This window comes from Neurospora hispaniola (assembly GCF_033458365.1).
Source record: "Neurospora hispaniola strain FGSC 10403 chromosome Unknown B0T23scaffold_2, whole genome shotgun sequence".
In the NCBI taxonomy this organism is placed as follows: Eukaryota; Fungi; Ascomycota; class Sordariomycetes; order Sordariales; family Sordariaceae; genus Neurospora; species Neurospora hispaniola.
The window spans coordinates 3903606-3917251 of NW_026944407.1; the positions used below are offsets into that span (position 1 = coordinate 3903606).

The 13646-nt window shown below is 53.1% G+C and overlaps 5 protein-coding genes across 5 annotated transcripts; 1 reads left to right on the forward strand and 4 right to left on the reverse strand.

Moving 5' to 3' along the window:
• Positions 1 to 1556: 1556 nt before the first annotated feature.
• Positions 1557 to 3328, reverse strand: B0T23DRAFT_402787 (uncharacterized protein; the record flags this gene model as incomplete). Its single annotated transcript, XM_062838711.1, has 3 exons — positions 1557 to 1838; positions 1876 to 2399; positions 3280 to 3328. The coding sequence occupies 3 exons, from the start codon at positions 3326 to 3328 to the stop codon at positions 1557 to 1559; spliced, it is 855 nt and encodes a 284-aa protein (XP_062695958.1).
• Positions 3329 to 3678: 350 nt separating this feature from the next.
• Positions 3679 to 5252, reverse strand: B0T23DRAFT_90790 (DHS-like NAD/FAD-binding domain-containing protein). Its single transcript, XM_062841976.1, has 2 exons — positions 4920 to 5252; positions 3679 to 4857 (listed from the first exon to the last, which is right to left on the reverse strand). The coding sequence occupies exons 1-2, from the start codon at positions 5068 to 5070 to the stop codon at positions 3869 to 3871; spliced, it is 1140 nt and encodes a 379-aa protein (XP_062695959.1). The 5' UTR covers positions 5071 to 5252; the 3' UTR covers positions 3679 to 3868.
• A 680-nt stretch (positions 5253 to 5932) lies between these two features.
• Positions 5933 to 8571, reverse strand: B0T23DRAFT_90810 (uncharacterized protein). Its single transcript, XM_062841977.1, has 2 exons — positions 8248 to 8571; positions 5933 to 8189 (listed from the first exon to the last, which is right to left on the reverse strand). Exons 1-2 carry the CDS (start codon positions 8439 to 8441, stop codon positions 6053 to 6055), a joined length of 2331 nt encoding a protein of 776 aa, XP_062695960.1. The 5' UTR covers positions 8442 to 8571; the 3' UTR covers positions 5933 to 6052.
• A 1768-nt stretch (positions 8572 to 10339) lies between these two features.
• On the forward strand, positions 10340 to 11691 carry B0T23DRAFT_426778 (PLP-dependent transferase; the record flags this gene model as incomplete). Its single annotated transcript, XM_062840014.1, has 2 exons — positions 10340 to 10549; positions 10642 to 11691. The coding sequence occupies 2 exons, from the start codon at positions 10340 to 10342 to the stop codon at positions 11689 to 11691; spliced, it is 1260 nt and encodes a 419-aa protein (XP_062695961.1).
• A 63-nt stretch (positions 11692 to 11754) lies between these two features.
• B0T23DRAFT_374911 (uncharacterized protein) lies at positions 11755 to 13543 on the reverse strand. The gene is made up of 4 exons (XM_062836876.1): positions 12912 to 13543; positions 12772 to 12800; positions 12558 to 12695; positions 11755 to 12468 (listed from the first exon to the last, which is right to left on the reverse strand). Exons 1-4 carry the CDS (start codon positions 13114 to 13116, stop codon positions 12061 to 12063), a joined length of 780 nt encoding a protein of 259 aa, XP_062695962.1. The 5' UTR covers positions 13117 to 13543; the 3' UTR covers positions 11755 to 12060.
• Between the last annotated feature and the right edge of the window lie 103 nt (positions 13544 to 13646).

Sequence of the window (13646 nt, forward strand, 5' to 3'; positions counted from 1 at the left end):
ATGACAAAGGCTTGATGAAGAAAAATATTTATTTTTTTTTTTCTCGGGAAGGAACTTTTATCCCAGAACACTGACATAGGGTAGAGGTAGGAAATAATCTGACCATTCAGATTTTCAGAAGTCCCTTCGCACGCAAAACCCATCATCGTCGCAAAGACTACTTGCTTTGGCTAGGCTTATGCTCTCCCAATTTTAACGCTACGGTACCGTGTAGGATGCCTTTCATCACTTCAGGCTCCAAAATCCCCGTTTTGCACGCAGCCAATACAAAGGTTGCCACCCACAATCGGCCTTGATTGACTTAGTTCCAGCTACCAGCATACCCTCTTCGAGCCACTATCAGATCGCTCCCTAGCGAGCGCCCTGAAAATCAACCCTTGATCTCCCGTATGCTGCTGCACTCCGCCGAACGTATATCCGCTACTCCGAGTTTTAGCAATCTACCCCTGCGGACGGCCCCAAGCTTGGTGCGATCACGGATGACGCGGTCCCCTATGTGTCCTTGCCACAATCGCTGCATTTGGAATGAATCTTGCAGAATCAGCACAAGTGCTCCTAGTACGAGTTGCTGGTTCGGCAGTTGCAGCATCTCCAGCCGGTTTCCGACATCTTGCCTCTTCTTCTTCTTTTGACTTCTTGGGGGGTCAACTGGGCTGGCTGGTTACTACTTTGACAGCAGTGAGATTGTGCCAATCTTGAGGTCCTGGCGCGAAATATTATTCGAGTGGATGTGGAAAGAAAAGAGGCAATTGGTAGGTTGTACCAAAGAGCGAATTTCGAGGATGATATACAAGCTATTCACATCCGGTCAAGACACCTCATGGGAACTATCATAGCACGCTGGCCAACGGCCGGAAGGGGTACATTGGCCACTGCTCAAAGGCCGTTGGCCATCTTGCACGGTGTTTTCCCTCATAATCACAGCCTGGATAGGACCTCTACACTGTGTTGAACCTACATCAGTGCCCGATGAAATGACCTTGTGAATCACAGGTACGTTGCCAAAGGAACCAGTTCAGTGCTTCAAACGAATGATAAGTCATAGATGAGCAGTATCGTCAATTTGAATCATTTTTCGGGCGAATACGAGTTCGTAAGGCCCGAGTGATCATGTAGGCCACCTGTTAGGTTTCTCATAGAGACCCAATTCAAACCACCTTCCGGCACCCTGATTACTCGAAAGTTCGCAAACCAGAATGGCTTTTCATTGTTCTCCGTCCTTTTCATCCACAATCAGTCTCGACACAGAAATACTTCTTGGCCACTACCGATCCCCCAACACCTCCAGTTCCATGACCGGCAATGTCTCAAACGTTCCGATCCAACATCCTCAAAACCAGTACACCCCCTCCATGCCCCCTTTTCCTTTCCCATATACCCTCTCCTGATCTCCACCCAAACAAGCCACTCAGTCAAAATCGACTTCCTCTCCAGCATCACGCTCAAGTTGTCATCCTGCTCTTCCACTTATCCAGATCTTGTTCGCATCCTCGTCCTCACACACACACGCACACACACACACTCAACGCCCTTGACATTTCCCATGCCTCCTACACCTAGCACAATGAAATTCCCAACTTTTTATTGTTGGAAGCGCAGCTACAGCATTCCCAACTCTCGTCCTGGTCGAGATAAGAGATGTCAAAGATGAGGGGTACGACGCAGCGGGTGCAGTAAGAGGGGGAGGAGGCGGGGTCTGCTGCAGCTTTCGATGTGGTTGATGCACGGGATGAGGGGCCGCGGTAGGCGTCGGCTTCGACGTCGGCGGCGGCGGTCCATGAATCAATGAGTGAAGTCGGTGCAGTCGGTGAGCGGAGGAGAGGCGAGGGAGAGCGGGTCTGTCTTGGAGCCGGCTATGGTCATGGCTTTAATTACAGCGCGGGTGCTGGCTTCGGTTTCAGAGCCGCCGCTAGCTCCAAGAGAAATTCCAGCGACAGCGCTGTCATTGCGGGTGGGGGAACAATCTCTTTGTGGTGATGATGACGAATTGGACAAAGAGGATGCCAGGGAAGGGAATGCCTGGAACTGCTTCCGTGGGCAGTAGGCGGGGAAAGCGGAGTATGCCGGTTGAGATTCGCGGATAGGGTGCGACAGATGTTGTTGATCAGGGATGCTCGGGCGGTGCCTTTTGTCGTATTGGTAGTCTTGAGGGTCAAAAGGTTCTGCGATGAGTGACGCTGGAGGAGATAGGGGTGAGTGGTCATGTTCCTCGTATGAGTCTGGCCATGCGGCCGGGGGAGGATCAAGGATTTGGCTTTCAGCAGAGACAGGCGCGTTGGAGGCAGCTGATATTCCGAAATCATGGAAATTTCGAAGAGACTCGAGGCCCCGATTTGTTCTTGTTGCTCCGGGTCTATTAGTCTCAAAGATGATAGGATTCTCTGTGATAGTGGGTGAGACTAGTGGTTCAACGATCGGAGATGGCTTGAGCAGTGCTGTCATGAGAGAAGGTTTCAAATATTGGTTGAACTGTTTCCTCTCTGCTGCAACAAGTCTGGCGATATCAGATATGCCTCCTTTGGGACAGCTGAATTGCGCCATTGGCCGCCGAGAGAAGCTTATCACACGAGGCAAGGGGCTGCCACACGATTCCGTCTCAGTGTCCTCCCAGACGTTTGCGTAGCTTGGTTCTGCCCCGTTCTGGGGGTTGGATGATGAAAAAGTCATGGTCTTTGACGTGGCGTTGTTCTGGATCGGCAAATCCTGCTGTGCTTGGTCGGTGTTGATTTGGAGGTAAGCCTCAACTCAAACATGATGACTGATGAAGCTAGAGGAGGGGAGGCAATTCCTTATACATGGCGCGATGCATACTACGCGTTCTTCGCCTGTTGCATATTGCAAGGCGAGTGCTCGTGCAGTACGCGATTCCCTAAACACACCATCTGCGAGCGAAAAACGATGCAAAGTGGTCCTAGTGGATTGATCGTACAGCTGTAGTTGGGGCGAAGTGCCGGCGTTATGCATGTGGTAGCTGCTGAGTGGGGGAAATGTTCATTGAACAATGGATTAATGTCGAAAACATGGCCTTCGAGGCAGGAAGCTGCCGTTATATCAGGTGAAGAATGACTCCTGTAATGCTGGGTAGAGTAGAACTTACTCTGATCAAGTTCGTGGCCGATCAGTTACCAGAGCACGCGGTCTTTTGGCATGTTCGCTTTAGATGCCTGTGGTGTTGATAGGGTTGGGACATCAGTGACTGCGCCTCAGACATCAATAATCAAGACAACAAAAAGACGATGCCCCAAAGTTTAGAGACGTGGAGATCCCAAAAGCATTTACAGTGGTGAGAACACCCTGAAACCATGACCCGTCCGATAGGGTTGACCATAATCGCGATCGCCGATCAAGTCTATTATGCTCAGCCATGACATGTCGCGTTTAATGGCTTCGTTCGGTTCGCCGTCAGGGTCTCGACTACTTACAAATGGGAAGGTAAAGGGACGAATGGGACTGGATAAAGGTGCTGGAGTGATAACAGCCACCGACATCGTCTGAGTACATGGAAGAAGGCCTCATTTCTCCCAGAAGATGATGTTGCACCATGCCGACAGATTGCAGGAACGATTATCGAATGCAAACACCAGGAACAGGTATCTTGACTGACAATGCCAGGAAAAAAAAATAACAACTAAAAGAAGAAAAAAAGCAAAGAAAAATTCGTGATACAGACGAGCCAACTCGCCAGCCCAAACCTGTCTCAAACCCAATTCCTATACCCTACCAACGCCATCAATCACTGATACTTTCCTGCAGTATGATATCGTACGGCCGGTGTTAAGTCCTTCGATGACACATCCCTTTATTGAATACCCGGCTCCAACCTGATCCAAGCCATGTCTTCTACGTGACGCCTGCGCCACTCCGTTCCTCAAGCGCCGGAAACCTTGACCTCCTCTGTCAACGTTGTTGTTGTTGTTTCGACACTCTCCTTAACCGAGGCAGATTCGTTCTGCTGCACTTCCTGCTGGGTGGCCGCAATTGGTTCTTTCTCTGCAACAGCCTCAGGACTAGGCGAACTACTGCCGCTGCTGCTCACGTCATGCACATGCAGTACCTTATCGACATCATGAACCAGCTGCGAGACCTCATCATGGAGCTCGACCTGGCGTTTTGACGAACCCTCCAACTGCCTGTCCGCCTCCTCGTCGCCTACCAGCTTCCTCCACTCGGCCTCCAGCTCCTCGCGCCACCCGAGCGCGCTAGCCAGCTGCCGCACACCAGTGTCGCAGTCTCCGAGGACAAGGACGTCATCGGGTTGAGAGCCCAGAGACCCTACGCGTTCCATGTTGAACAAGACGCGAGGAACTTCGAAGGGGGCAAGATCGGGAAGACCGGCGAAGGGATGGACGGTTAAGCTGGTGCCGAGAACGAGGATCAGATCAGCTTCCTCGGCCATGTGCCTCCTGTCGAAGAATAGGGAGGGGAGGTTCTCGTGGAAGAAGACGATGTCGGGCTTGACCAGACCGTTGCACTTTTCGCAGTGTGGGACCTCGGCACGGCTGACATGTTCGCGCATCTTATCGTCCGGGTAGGGCGTCTTGCAATCGATGCAGCGTTGGGAAGCGAAGCTGCCGTGGGCCTCGACGATCAGGTCAGCGGGGACGCCGGCGGCGCGCTCCAAGCAATCAATGTTTTGCGTGAAGAGCTGGTACAGGAGGCCCTTGGTGGCGAGGAGGCTGATGAAGACATGCGAGATGGTAGGGTGGAATTTGCCTGGATAAAGGTCCTTTGCGAGCACGTAGAATGGCTTGGGGTTTTCCTTGAAAAAAGGCAAACTGAAGACATCTTCGGGCTCCTCAAGTTCCAAGGCGGCCAAGTTGGCGTAGAGGCCAGTCTCGGGAGAGCGGAAGTCAGGAACTGCAAACGACGGGTGAGCAAAAAGGAACGGGAAAATTGGCATCAATGGGAACCCAACTTACTGCCAGCAGCAGTCGAAATACCAGCGCCCGTCAAGACAACAACCTTGCGAGCTTTGCCGGACTTGATGTAGTCGGCGACCGCGGGCAGGCTGCGCTCTGAGAGGTTCTCAGGCTTGGTCGTTTCAGGAACGGCAGAGACTTCTTGACCCATTTTCCTTCGTGGCTTCTTTGGCTTCTTGGGTTTTTTGGGTTTCTTTTGGGTTTTCCCACCGACGGCAAAATCGTCAAAGCCGACAAAGTCGTCGTCGTTTTGGTAGTCCGCGAGTGTTCCTTTGGCGCTGAGGCCGTGATTCCCGTGTCGGCCTATTTTGACGAATTTTCGGCGATAAAAGTGTGAGATACGAACAAACGGTCGATCCTTTTCTTCCAAGAATGGATGTGTAACTTGAATGAGAATAAGCGTGAGATTTCGCCTTGTTGAATGAATGTGAGTAAAAACACAGACAAATGATGGAATGAGATCCGAGTGTGATGTTCAAGTTGATGGAAAAGGCGACGACGAGGCTCCAGCTGAGGTTACAGTGAACGTCGGGCCTGGGCTTGGTTTACATCATCCACTGGCGGGTTTGTCAGGTCCCCGAAACAAACGAGACACATCGACTGACTAGTCCGGCACGGGGCGGGGACGGGACCTCCCTCCTCTTGTCGCCCGCCGTAGACCGGTCGGCTTGCAAATTTCTGACAGCGGGGAATTGTGGAGACACGGCGCCTCTAGCCAGGGGCACAGAAGGCACAGGGCAGGCAACTACAGCCCTACCGATTGGTGAAGACCCCTGGGCGATCGTTCTGGCGCAGAGCGAGATTTGTCACCTACCCTGCACTTTTACGGTACAGCTCAATAGCACGTACCAGAACAACAATATCATATTGGAGCAGAGTTGCCGTCGAGCATAGTAACGCACCAGCAGCTAGACGTGCTTTGAACCGCCATTTGATTATATTAATGATCAATATCTAGTGGAAGGTCCATGTAAGCAAGGGACGCCGGAAAGTCTAAGTCTAGCATCTATCACGTCAACGTTAAAAAAAGAAAGAAAAAACACATTACACACGCGAACCGAAGCCAGTCTAAGGGAAAACAAAAAGGCGAGAAAAAAAACAGAGATATTATCATATAACTCAATCCATGACACTCACTCATCCCCCATCACAACCCCCGTCTCCAAGTACAGCACCACCTCCGCATGCCTTTCCACCCTCCTCATCGCCTCCGTCATCGGCATATATCCCTTTACACTCATCCTCTGAATTGCCAAATCCAACGGCGTCTGTCCCGTACGATTCATTGTCCTCTGCAAGTCCCGATCATGAGTGCACAGCACCACCACGGCACTCAGCAATCCCAGTTCGGCCGCGTGGTGCAAAGCGTTGTTGCCGTCGATGTCGACTAGCTCCGGCCGCGCGCCGTGCGCGAGCAGGAGGTGGAGGCATTCCCTTAGCATGTCGGGTGGTTGTGACGGATAGTGGGGGTGGTAATGGTTGCCCCAGGCGAAACCGCGGAGGAGGGTCATGAGGGGAGTGCGGAAGTGTGGGAGGTCGCGGTTGTTGGGGTCTTCGGGGACGTCGCCCGCGAGGGCGAGGGCGAGGACTTGGGGGAAGGAGAGGCTGGTGGTGATAGCTGTGGTGGTGAGTGTAGGGCATCTTTGGTGCTGGTTGGCTGCCATGGTGGCGCTGGGTTCGATGACGTCGACGTCAAGGTCGAGGAAGCTGGTGTCGCCGAAGGACGGGGGTGGGGGAGTGGCGGAGGGAGGGGTGTAATAGCAGAGGTTTTCGGTGGTGGGCGGACACAGGTTGCGCCCGACGTTGAGGGAGGCGACGATTTGGTGGAGGTTGTTGCGGCCCTGAGGGTTGACGGGGACGTGGGCGAAGAGGGAAGGGGGTCTGATCCAGACGGTACGGTAGGCTGTGCCGTAGCGGGTGAGGAAGTAGTCACAGTAGGCTGAGGCGGCTTCGAGTTGGGAGGGGTCGGGGATGAGGCTGTTGCCTTCGATAACGTTTAGACGAGCTCGGATAGCTTGGATTAGAGGCGGTTGAGGGGTATGATGAGGGTTGAGGCTGTGGCTGGAGGGGTGCCTGAGGAGAACGAGGCGAGTGGCTTCGGGGAGGTAGGAGAAGATGGTTTCGAGGGCCTCAATAGTGAAGTCGAGACGAGCCATAAGGCGCTCGATGAATGTCATGCCGGAAGAGTCCAGTTGACAGAAATTGAACTCGCGGCCAACGAGATATCTCGTGAAGTGAGCGAGTTCGTTGATGTCAAGTGATCGAGGGTTGAGCACGTGTAGGAAGAGTTCATCAAGGTGGTTCGGCGTATTGAGGGTTACGGTTGTCGACATCGCCAAGATCCGGAAGAGGACAGGCCCAGGAGCTATCCATCGGGCGGCAACATGAAGTGCGGTGTTTCCCAACCCGTCCTGGTCGTTCACTTCCTCGGCGGCGCAGACAAAGGTATCGGCCGATCGGTTGCCAAAACACACCGCACTGATGCGCTTGTGGATGCACCATGCCTTTTTGCTGCAACAGTGTTTGAGAAGCTCTTGGTTTGCCCGGCTGTCGGCGTTTTGCGCATACTTGTCGCTATAGTCTATCGGGTCTTCAGGAGACAAGGCCTTGCCCTCTGGAAGCGTAGACTTCTTCTTCCCTCGTCCTTCATATAGCGTGGCGGATGAGTTCGACCTAGATAAGAACGAACGCTGGTTCCAATGGGGAGAGGCACAAGAAGAGGCGTTACTACTCGAGCATATGGAAAGTCCGCTCAAGAGACTAACGACGTCGGCCAAGAACGACGAAGTGCGTCCCGGAAGCTTCACCCTCAAACTTTCCACCCGACTGCATCGCCTCTCCTTGATGGTCTTGGAGTTGTGCTTGAAAATCCTTCCTGTCGATGCTGGTACCTCAAGGGCAGACATGTCGGCTTCTGGCGAGTCGAAGCTTGTTGCTGTGAAGAAACCTGGTGGTATTGAGCTTAGGTCGCTTGCACTCGCCTTCTCCAACCCCAAATGGTGCGATATGCTGAGCTGGGTCATCTCTCGCCCCAAACGCTTCGTCGGACAGCGGGTTCCAGGGGACTGCTGCCGCCATCTAGACGGGTTCTTGGCCAGAAGAATGGTACAGTCAGTCTCGTCTCCCTTTGGTGGATTCGAAACCGGACGACCATCCCTCATGGACCTCAGATAGGCCAGTCGCCTTTCCATCGACGTTCGGCTTTTGGGCCTCCTCTGACGGTAGGACTTTGATAGAAGCTCGTTAAGCAGACATTGTGTATGTCGAGGTCTGTAAGTTGCAGTCAGTACTGGTGGTCATGGGCAGGATAAGGGTGGATATGTCCTACTTTGGTTGGAATGGCCCTTCGGCAAGAAGGTCAAGGATCTCCTTCAACGACAGGCCCGACTCGGGAGTACAGAGATACAGCCGGAGAAGTTTCCTCTTTCGTGATGGCGTCCAGTCGATCGCCGGCCGTCCCCTTCTCCGGACTTGAGACTCGCCCGTTGGTTTTGTGATCTTTCCATCTTTCGTTCTGGGCATGGTGGCTGTTTCTGTTTAACTTTCCTTACGGACGTAAGATCAGCAAACAACTTGAGGAGTAGAGGCCTCGAAGGGAGGGCCAGAGGAGAACATGATATACACATGCGCAACCATCCGAGAGACTATTCAGCTCGGGATCGACTAAGCCTTCTCCGGAGGCTCATATCAAGCCATCGTTTAAACCAAACCGTTATTTCGTGGGGTGAGAGGGTGGTCCAATGTCTCCGGTCGCCGATCTTTGATAACGAGTCCAGAAGGACGTCATGCTGCCGGTATTGAAGGGAGACGAGCCTCGACGTTCGATGATCTCCCCACAAACTGTCCGAACATATTAGGGCCCCGGCTCATGACAAGCAGTGCAAATGGGTGTTGGGTACCCTGGGATACGATCAGATGGGAGTGACTGGTGCCATTTTCGGACCGTTGCGGTGTCAAACACAGTCTGCTTGCCTTGAGGGGCCAATCCCCCAATGAAGCCAAGCTGCAGCCAGTCGTCTCAACCGGGAAGAGATGTCTGGGGTGTCTCTCCATAATGGTGTAGATTGCACGCTTGCACGCACTTCTCTTGGTCTTCCTCACGGTATGTGGGGTGGTGTTTGCTTGTTCATCTGCGACAGACGGAGCCCCTGATGACTGCCGCCAATTCCGCCATTCGACGTCAAAGGGGGCGCCACATTGTAGCCCATGGAAGCAATGGAATCGTCTTTTTTCCCGCCGGGAGATCAATCTGTTCCTTTCCTGAAATATGGGGATGGCGCGATGCATGGAAGCTCGGCTTACCCGTCCCTTGGATACCGTTATGTTTCGGATGAGACGTTTCAAGGCTCCTTTGACAATCACGTTCCTGAAGGGGGCGACGCTTGGAACTTTGAACACGAAAGCGAGATGTCGACGTCCGTAAGGAAGAATTCAACGGCCGCCGGAGCCTCTTGGAGTCTCGCCGTCGCCAACATCTTAGGCACCCAGTCACACCCGCCGCCAATGACAGACACTTTGGACTTCTAATGAATAATGAGTGATCGAATGAGTGATTGTTTCAAGTGGAGAAGAAGACTTCTATAAGGGCTTTGTTTTCTTTCATCGGAATTCTTCCCGTAGCGTCGGGACGATAGCTGGACGGGGTCTGTGCAACGCTTTAGAGGGTTGTTCTTCTGAAAGCGAAAGCGACCATGAAATGGATGCCCCTTTTCGTGCATATGGCTCCACAGGAAACGGAGTAACTCTTGAAGCCCACCCTGAAAGAACCAGTCAAAGAACTTCCAATCTCGGACAATCGCCAACACATGCCCATGTTCTGGACGCCAGATAGAAGCTGCGCCGTTCTGACATTGATCTTTTGGTTTGATGCACTGGACAGGGACTGGCACGGCTGACCAAATGGCTTGGTGACGGATTCGATCTTTCTTGCGATATCTGAACGGCATCACAGTGCCTGAGTGCAGTACGCATTTTCTTGTACTACTCGCCCAATGGTCAAAGCTTTCGTTAACATGCCGAACGAGCCCCCAAATTCAGCTAGTAGGAAGTTGCTAACCCCATCCGACGCGCATCCGACGGGTCCCATCCCGCCCTTGCGATGACAAACTGAGGAGACCTGTGTCAACAATGGAGTCACCCCGCGCCAATATCTAACGGGCATTCGACCACGGCGAGAAGAGTGGATTTGTCCAAGGGCGCATTAGGCGAGTAAGGCTACTAGTTCAGACCCGGGAGTCTCCATGCTTCCTTATGGCGACATGATTCCACTTTCTTCATCGGGTCGACTTGGCGATAACACCATCTCCGCTGTGTAGGTTCATATAAATAGGTTGATAGAACAGAGTTTCAGAACTCCTGTCAAGGTCCTGACTTTCACCAAGCTGTGCATTTCAGTTCAACAAGTAGCCAACACCATCAAGATGTCTTCCCCAACCGGAAACCCCGTCCTTGACGGCCCCAAAAAGCTCGCCGCGGCCTTCCCTAACAAGGAGCTGTCGATGGCTTCTCTTTCGGTTCACGCCGACGACTACATCAACAACCACCAGGCCGTTGCGCCTCCCATGCACGTGTCCACCACCTTTCGCTATGCCGAGAACCCAGACGACTTGAAACCATGGGAAAACCTCAACGTATGCCTCTTTCTTTCTCTCCTCACCTTCTCGTCAAACATTGAAAAAGATCATCAATCTCATAATCTCACTAACACACAATAAAAACACAGCCCAATGCCCCCTATGACTCCCACATCTACTCCCGCGACTCGGCCCCCAACTCCACGCGTCTCGAGGCCATCCTAACCTCCCTCCTGGGTGCCCCCGCCCTCACCTACGCCTCTGGCCTCTCTGCCTTCCACGCCATGATCGTTTTCCTGAACCCCAAGCGCGTCGCCATCGGCGGCGGCTACCACGGCTGCCACGGCATTCTCAAACTCATGAAGAAGCTGAACGGACTGGAAAAGCTCGAACTCGAGTCCGACGCCGACCTCGCCAAGCTGCAACCGGGCGACGTTATCCACGTCGAGACGCCCCTCAATCCCACCGGCGAAGCCCGTGACCTAGCTTATTACCGGCGCAAAGCCGACGAGCTGGGTTGCTACTTGACCGTGGACGCCACCTTCGCTCCCCCGCCCCTGCAGGACCCGTTCCAGTTGGGCGTGGACATTGTCATGCACAGTGGCACCAAGTACTTTGGCGGACACAGCGACCTGTTGTGCGGCGTGCTGGCGTTCCGGCCAGACAAGGCTCAGGAATGGCTACCGGCGCTGTTGGAGGAGAGACTGTACTTGGGCGCAGTACTGGGGAGCTTGGAGGGCTGGCTGGGGGTGCGCAGCCTACGGACGTTTGAACTGCGGATCAAGAGGCAGGCGGAGAGCGCGCAGAAGCTGGTGGATTGGTTGGTGGAGGAGAAGGCGAAGGAGGGCAGCCTGGTGAGCGAGTTCGTGACGAGGATCCAGCATGCTTCACAGCAGCCCGAGGCTAAGGAGGAGGGCAGCTGGCTGCGGAAGCAGATGCCTGGTGGCTTCGGACCGGTGTTTTCCATATATCTCAAGTCGGAGCAGCAGGCTAAGAGGTTGCCCAGCAAGTTGCACTTGTTCCACCATGCTACTAGCTTGGGTGGCGTCGAGAGCTTGATCGAGTGGCGTGCCATGAGCGACTTGGATATTGACAAGAGGCTGTTGCGTGTAAGCGTTGGCGTCGAGAGCTGGGATGACCTTAGAGACGATCTTATTCAGGGCCTTGAGGCGTTGAAGAAGGATCCAAAGGCGCAGTAAATACCAAGAGACCACGAGTGACGATCTTGAATATATCTGGGAGAAAGTGCAAGATGTAATAATTACTCGATTCATTAAGTTGTAGTCTTGTCCATCATGTCTGTATATACTGTGTCATAAGAGCAATATCCTCATTACCCAAAAACGCCCAAAAGCCAGAATCCCATATCCTGCGTCATCCTCCATGAGGGAGTGACGTCCGTCTAGTTGTGCGGTCTAACATTGTGCGTGACTTCATTACGTAGTCCTCCAGCCGAGAGCCCACAGGTTAACATGTAGGTAAAGCCTGACCATGGCCAACCCCGGCATTATCCGCATCCCAATTTGTTAAGCCAAAAAGAAGAGAAGGAGAATTTTACTTGACATAAATCATGACTGCACCTCCTGTTCTTGCAAGGCGGTGGCAGTGGATGGTCGGTCAGCGACAGGCATAAGCTCTGCCCCCTGTCCGCTCTGTCCCCGCTTCCGGCCGGGGAGGAATCGCGACATGGCTTGCCCGTTCTCCTTCTCTTTCAGCGGGGTGGCGTTTTCGGGGGCATCGGAACCAAACTTGGAGAAGAAGCCGCGCTTTTTGGCCGGCTGGGCCTGTTGCTTGTCGTCGTTGAGGCCGACTTCTTCGAAGCTCTCTTCCGGAGTAGAGAAGTCCCGCCTGAAACGGTGCTCACTAAAAACCGACTGTCGCGGCGTGCGTGGGAACCTAGCAGAATCGAGACTCTGGCGCGGTGCGAAAGTGAATTCGCCGGCGGTTGGAGATACGGGGCTCTTCGCAGATATGTCCTAAAAGTAGGAAAGTGTATCAAGGTCAGCCATCATTTGTGTACGGCGATCATGGGCCTGAAAGCAGGATGGATGCGTCGAAAACATACAAAAGACCTCCTATAGGAGTCAAAGGACTCTCTCGAGATGGAAAAGTGTTCAATCTCAGGAACAGCAGTCTTTGTTTCCGTAGAGTTGCGCGACAGGTATTTCCTGGGCCAAATCGCTTCTTTCTCGACGGGGGAGGGCTGTGATTATCCCTGTCAGATGCCTGTGCTTGAATTGTTTCTCTAAGCCATGCCACATGGGAATTTCATTTCATACCGGCAAGTATACACCACTGTCATTGACCACTGAGACCAACAAGACGAGTTAGCATGATGGTGCTTTCTACTGGCATTGACGATGGTCCAGAGGGGTTGAGGCGGTGTTGGGGTTGGTTGATAGGGCCTGGTTTGTCATACCACTCATCTTGTAATCGCCAGTATCTTGACCCTTCTTGTTGCTGCGGATGTTGAAGGCCGATGAGGCTCTAAAACCGACCGTGTTTACCCTCTCGAAGCCAGCATGGGCAAGGTCGGTATTACCAGCGTTGGAACCGGGGCGGACGTTCTCGTCCTGGGTCACGGCAACGCCAAGTCGGCGCGCAAAGGGATTCCGAATTGGCATGGTGGAAGAGATTGTTTATTCGCCGTTGGAAGAGTCAAGTCGGACCGGTATACAACGTTAAGGCGTGAGGGGGTCCTGAAATAATCGTAGTAAAGACAAGTATGGGGCTATATGAAACTCGAATGATGCCGCTTTGTATTGTGACACTGGGCGGTCCAGTAGCTGGTTTGCGACTAAGAGTCCAGGTGTGGGAAGATAGATAGGAAATGGGCGGTGGATTCGTCCGAGTTTTTGTGCCGACTTTCCTCTTCAGAGCTAAAGATGCGACGGAAGGTGCAATGGATGGGAATTCTAGATGTATAAATGGAAGGATAAATCAGATGAAATCGGACAAAAGCAAATCAAGGGCAGCGAACATCCCTATTCACTCGAGTCCCTTTCCCTTGGACTGGTTCCCACTCCCAAGCCACTCTCTCCACGTTCTCAATGGTCCGCAATTGTCCTCAAAGACGGTCTGGCCGAAAGGGACCTTCGCGGCCGTTACATACCTAGTGACATTTCCATTGGACGACGGCGCCAAGAGTGGCACT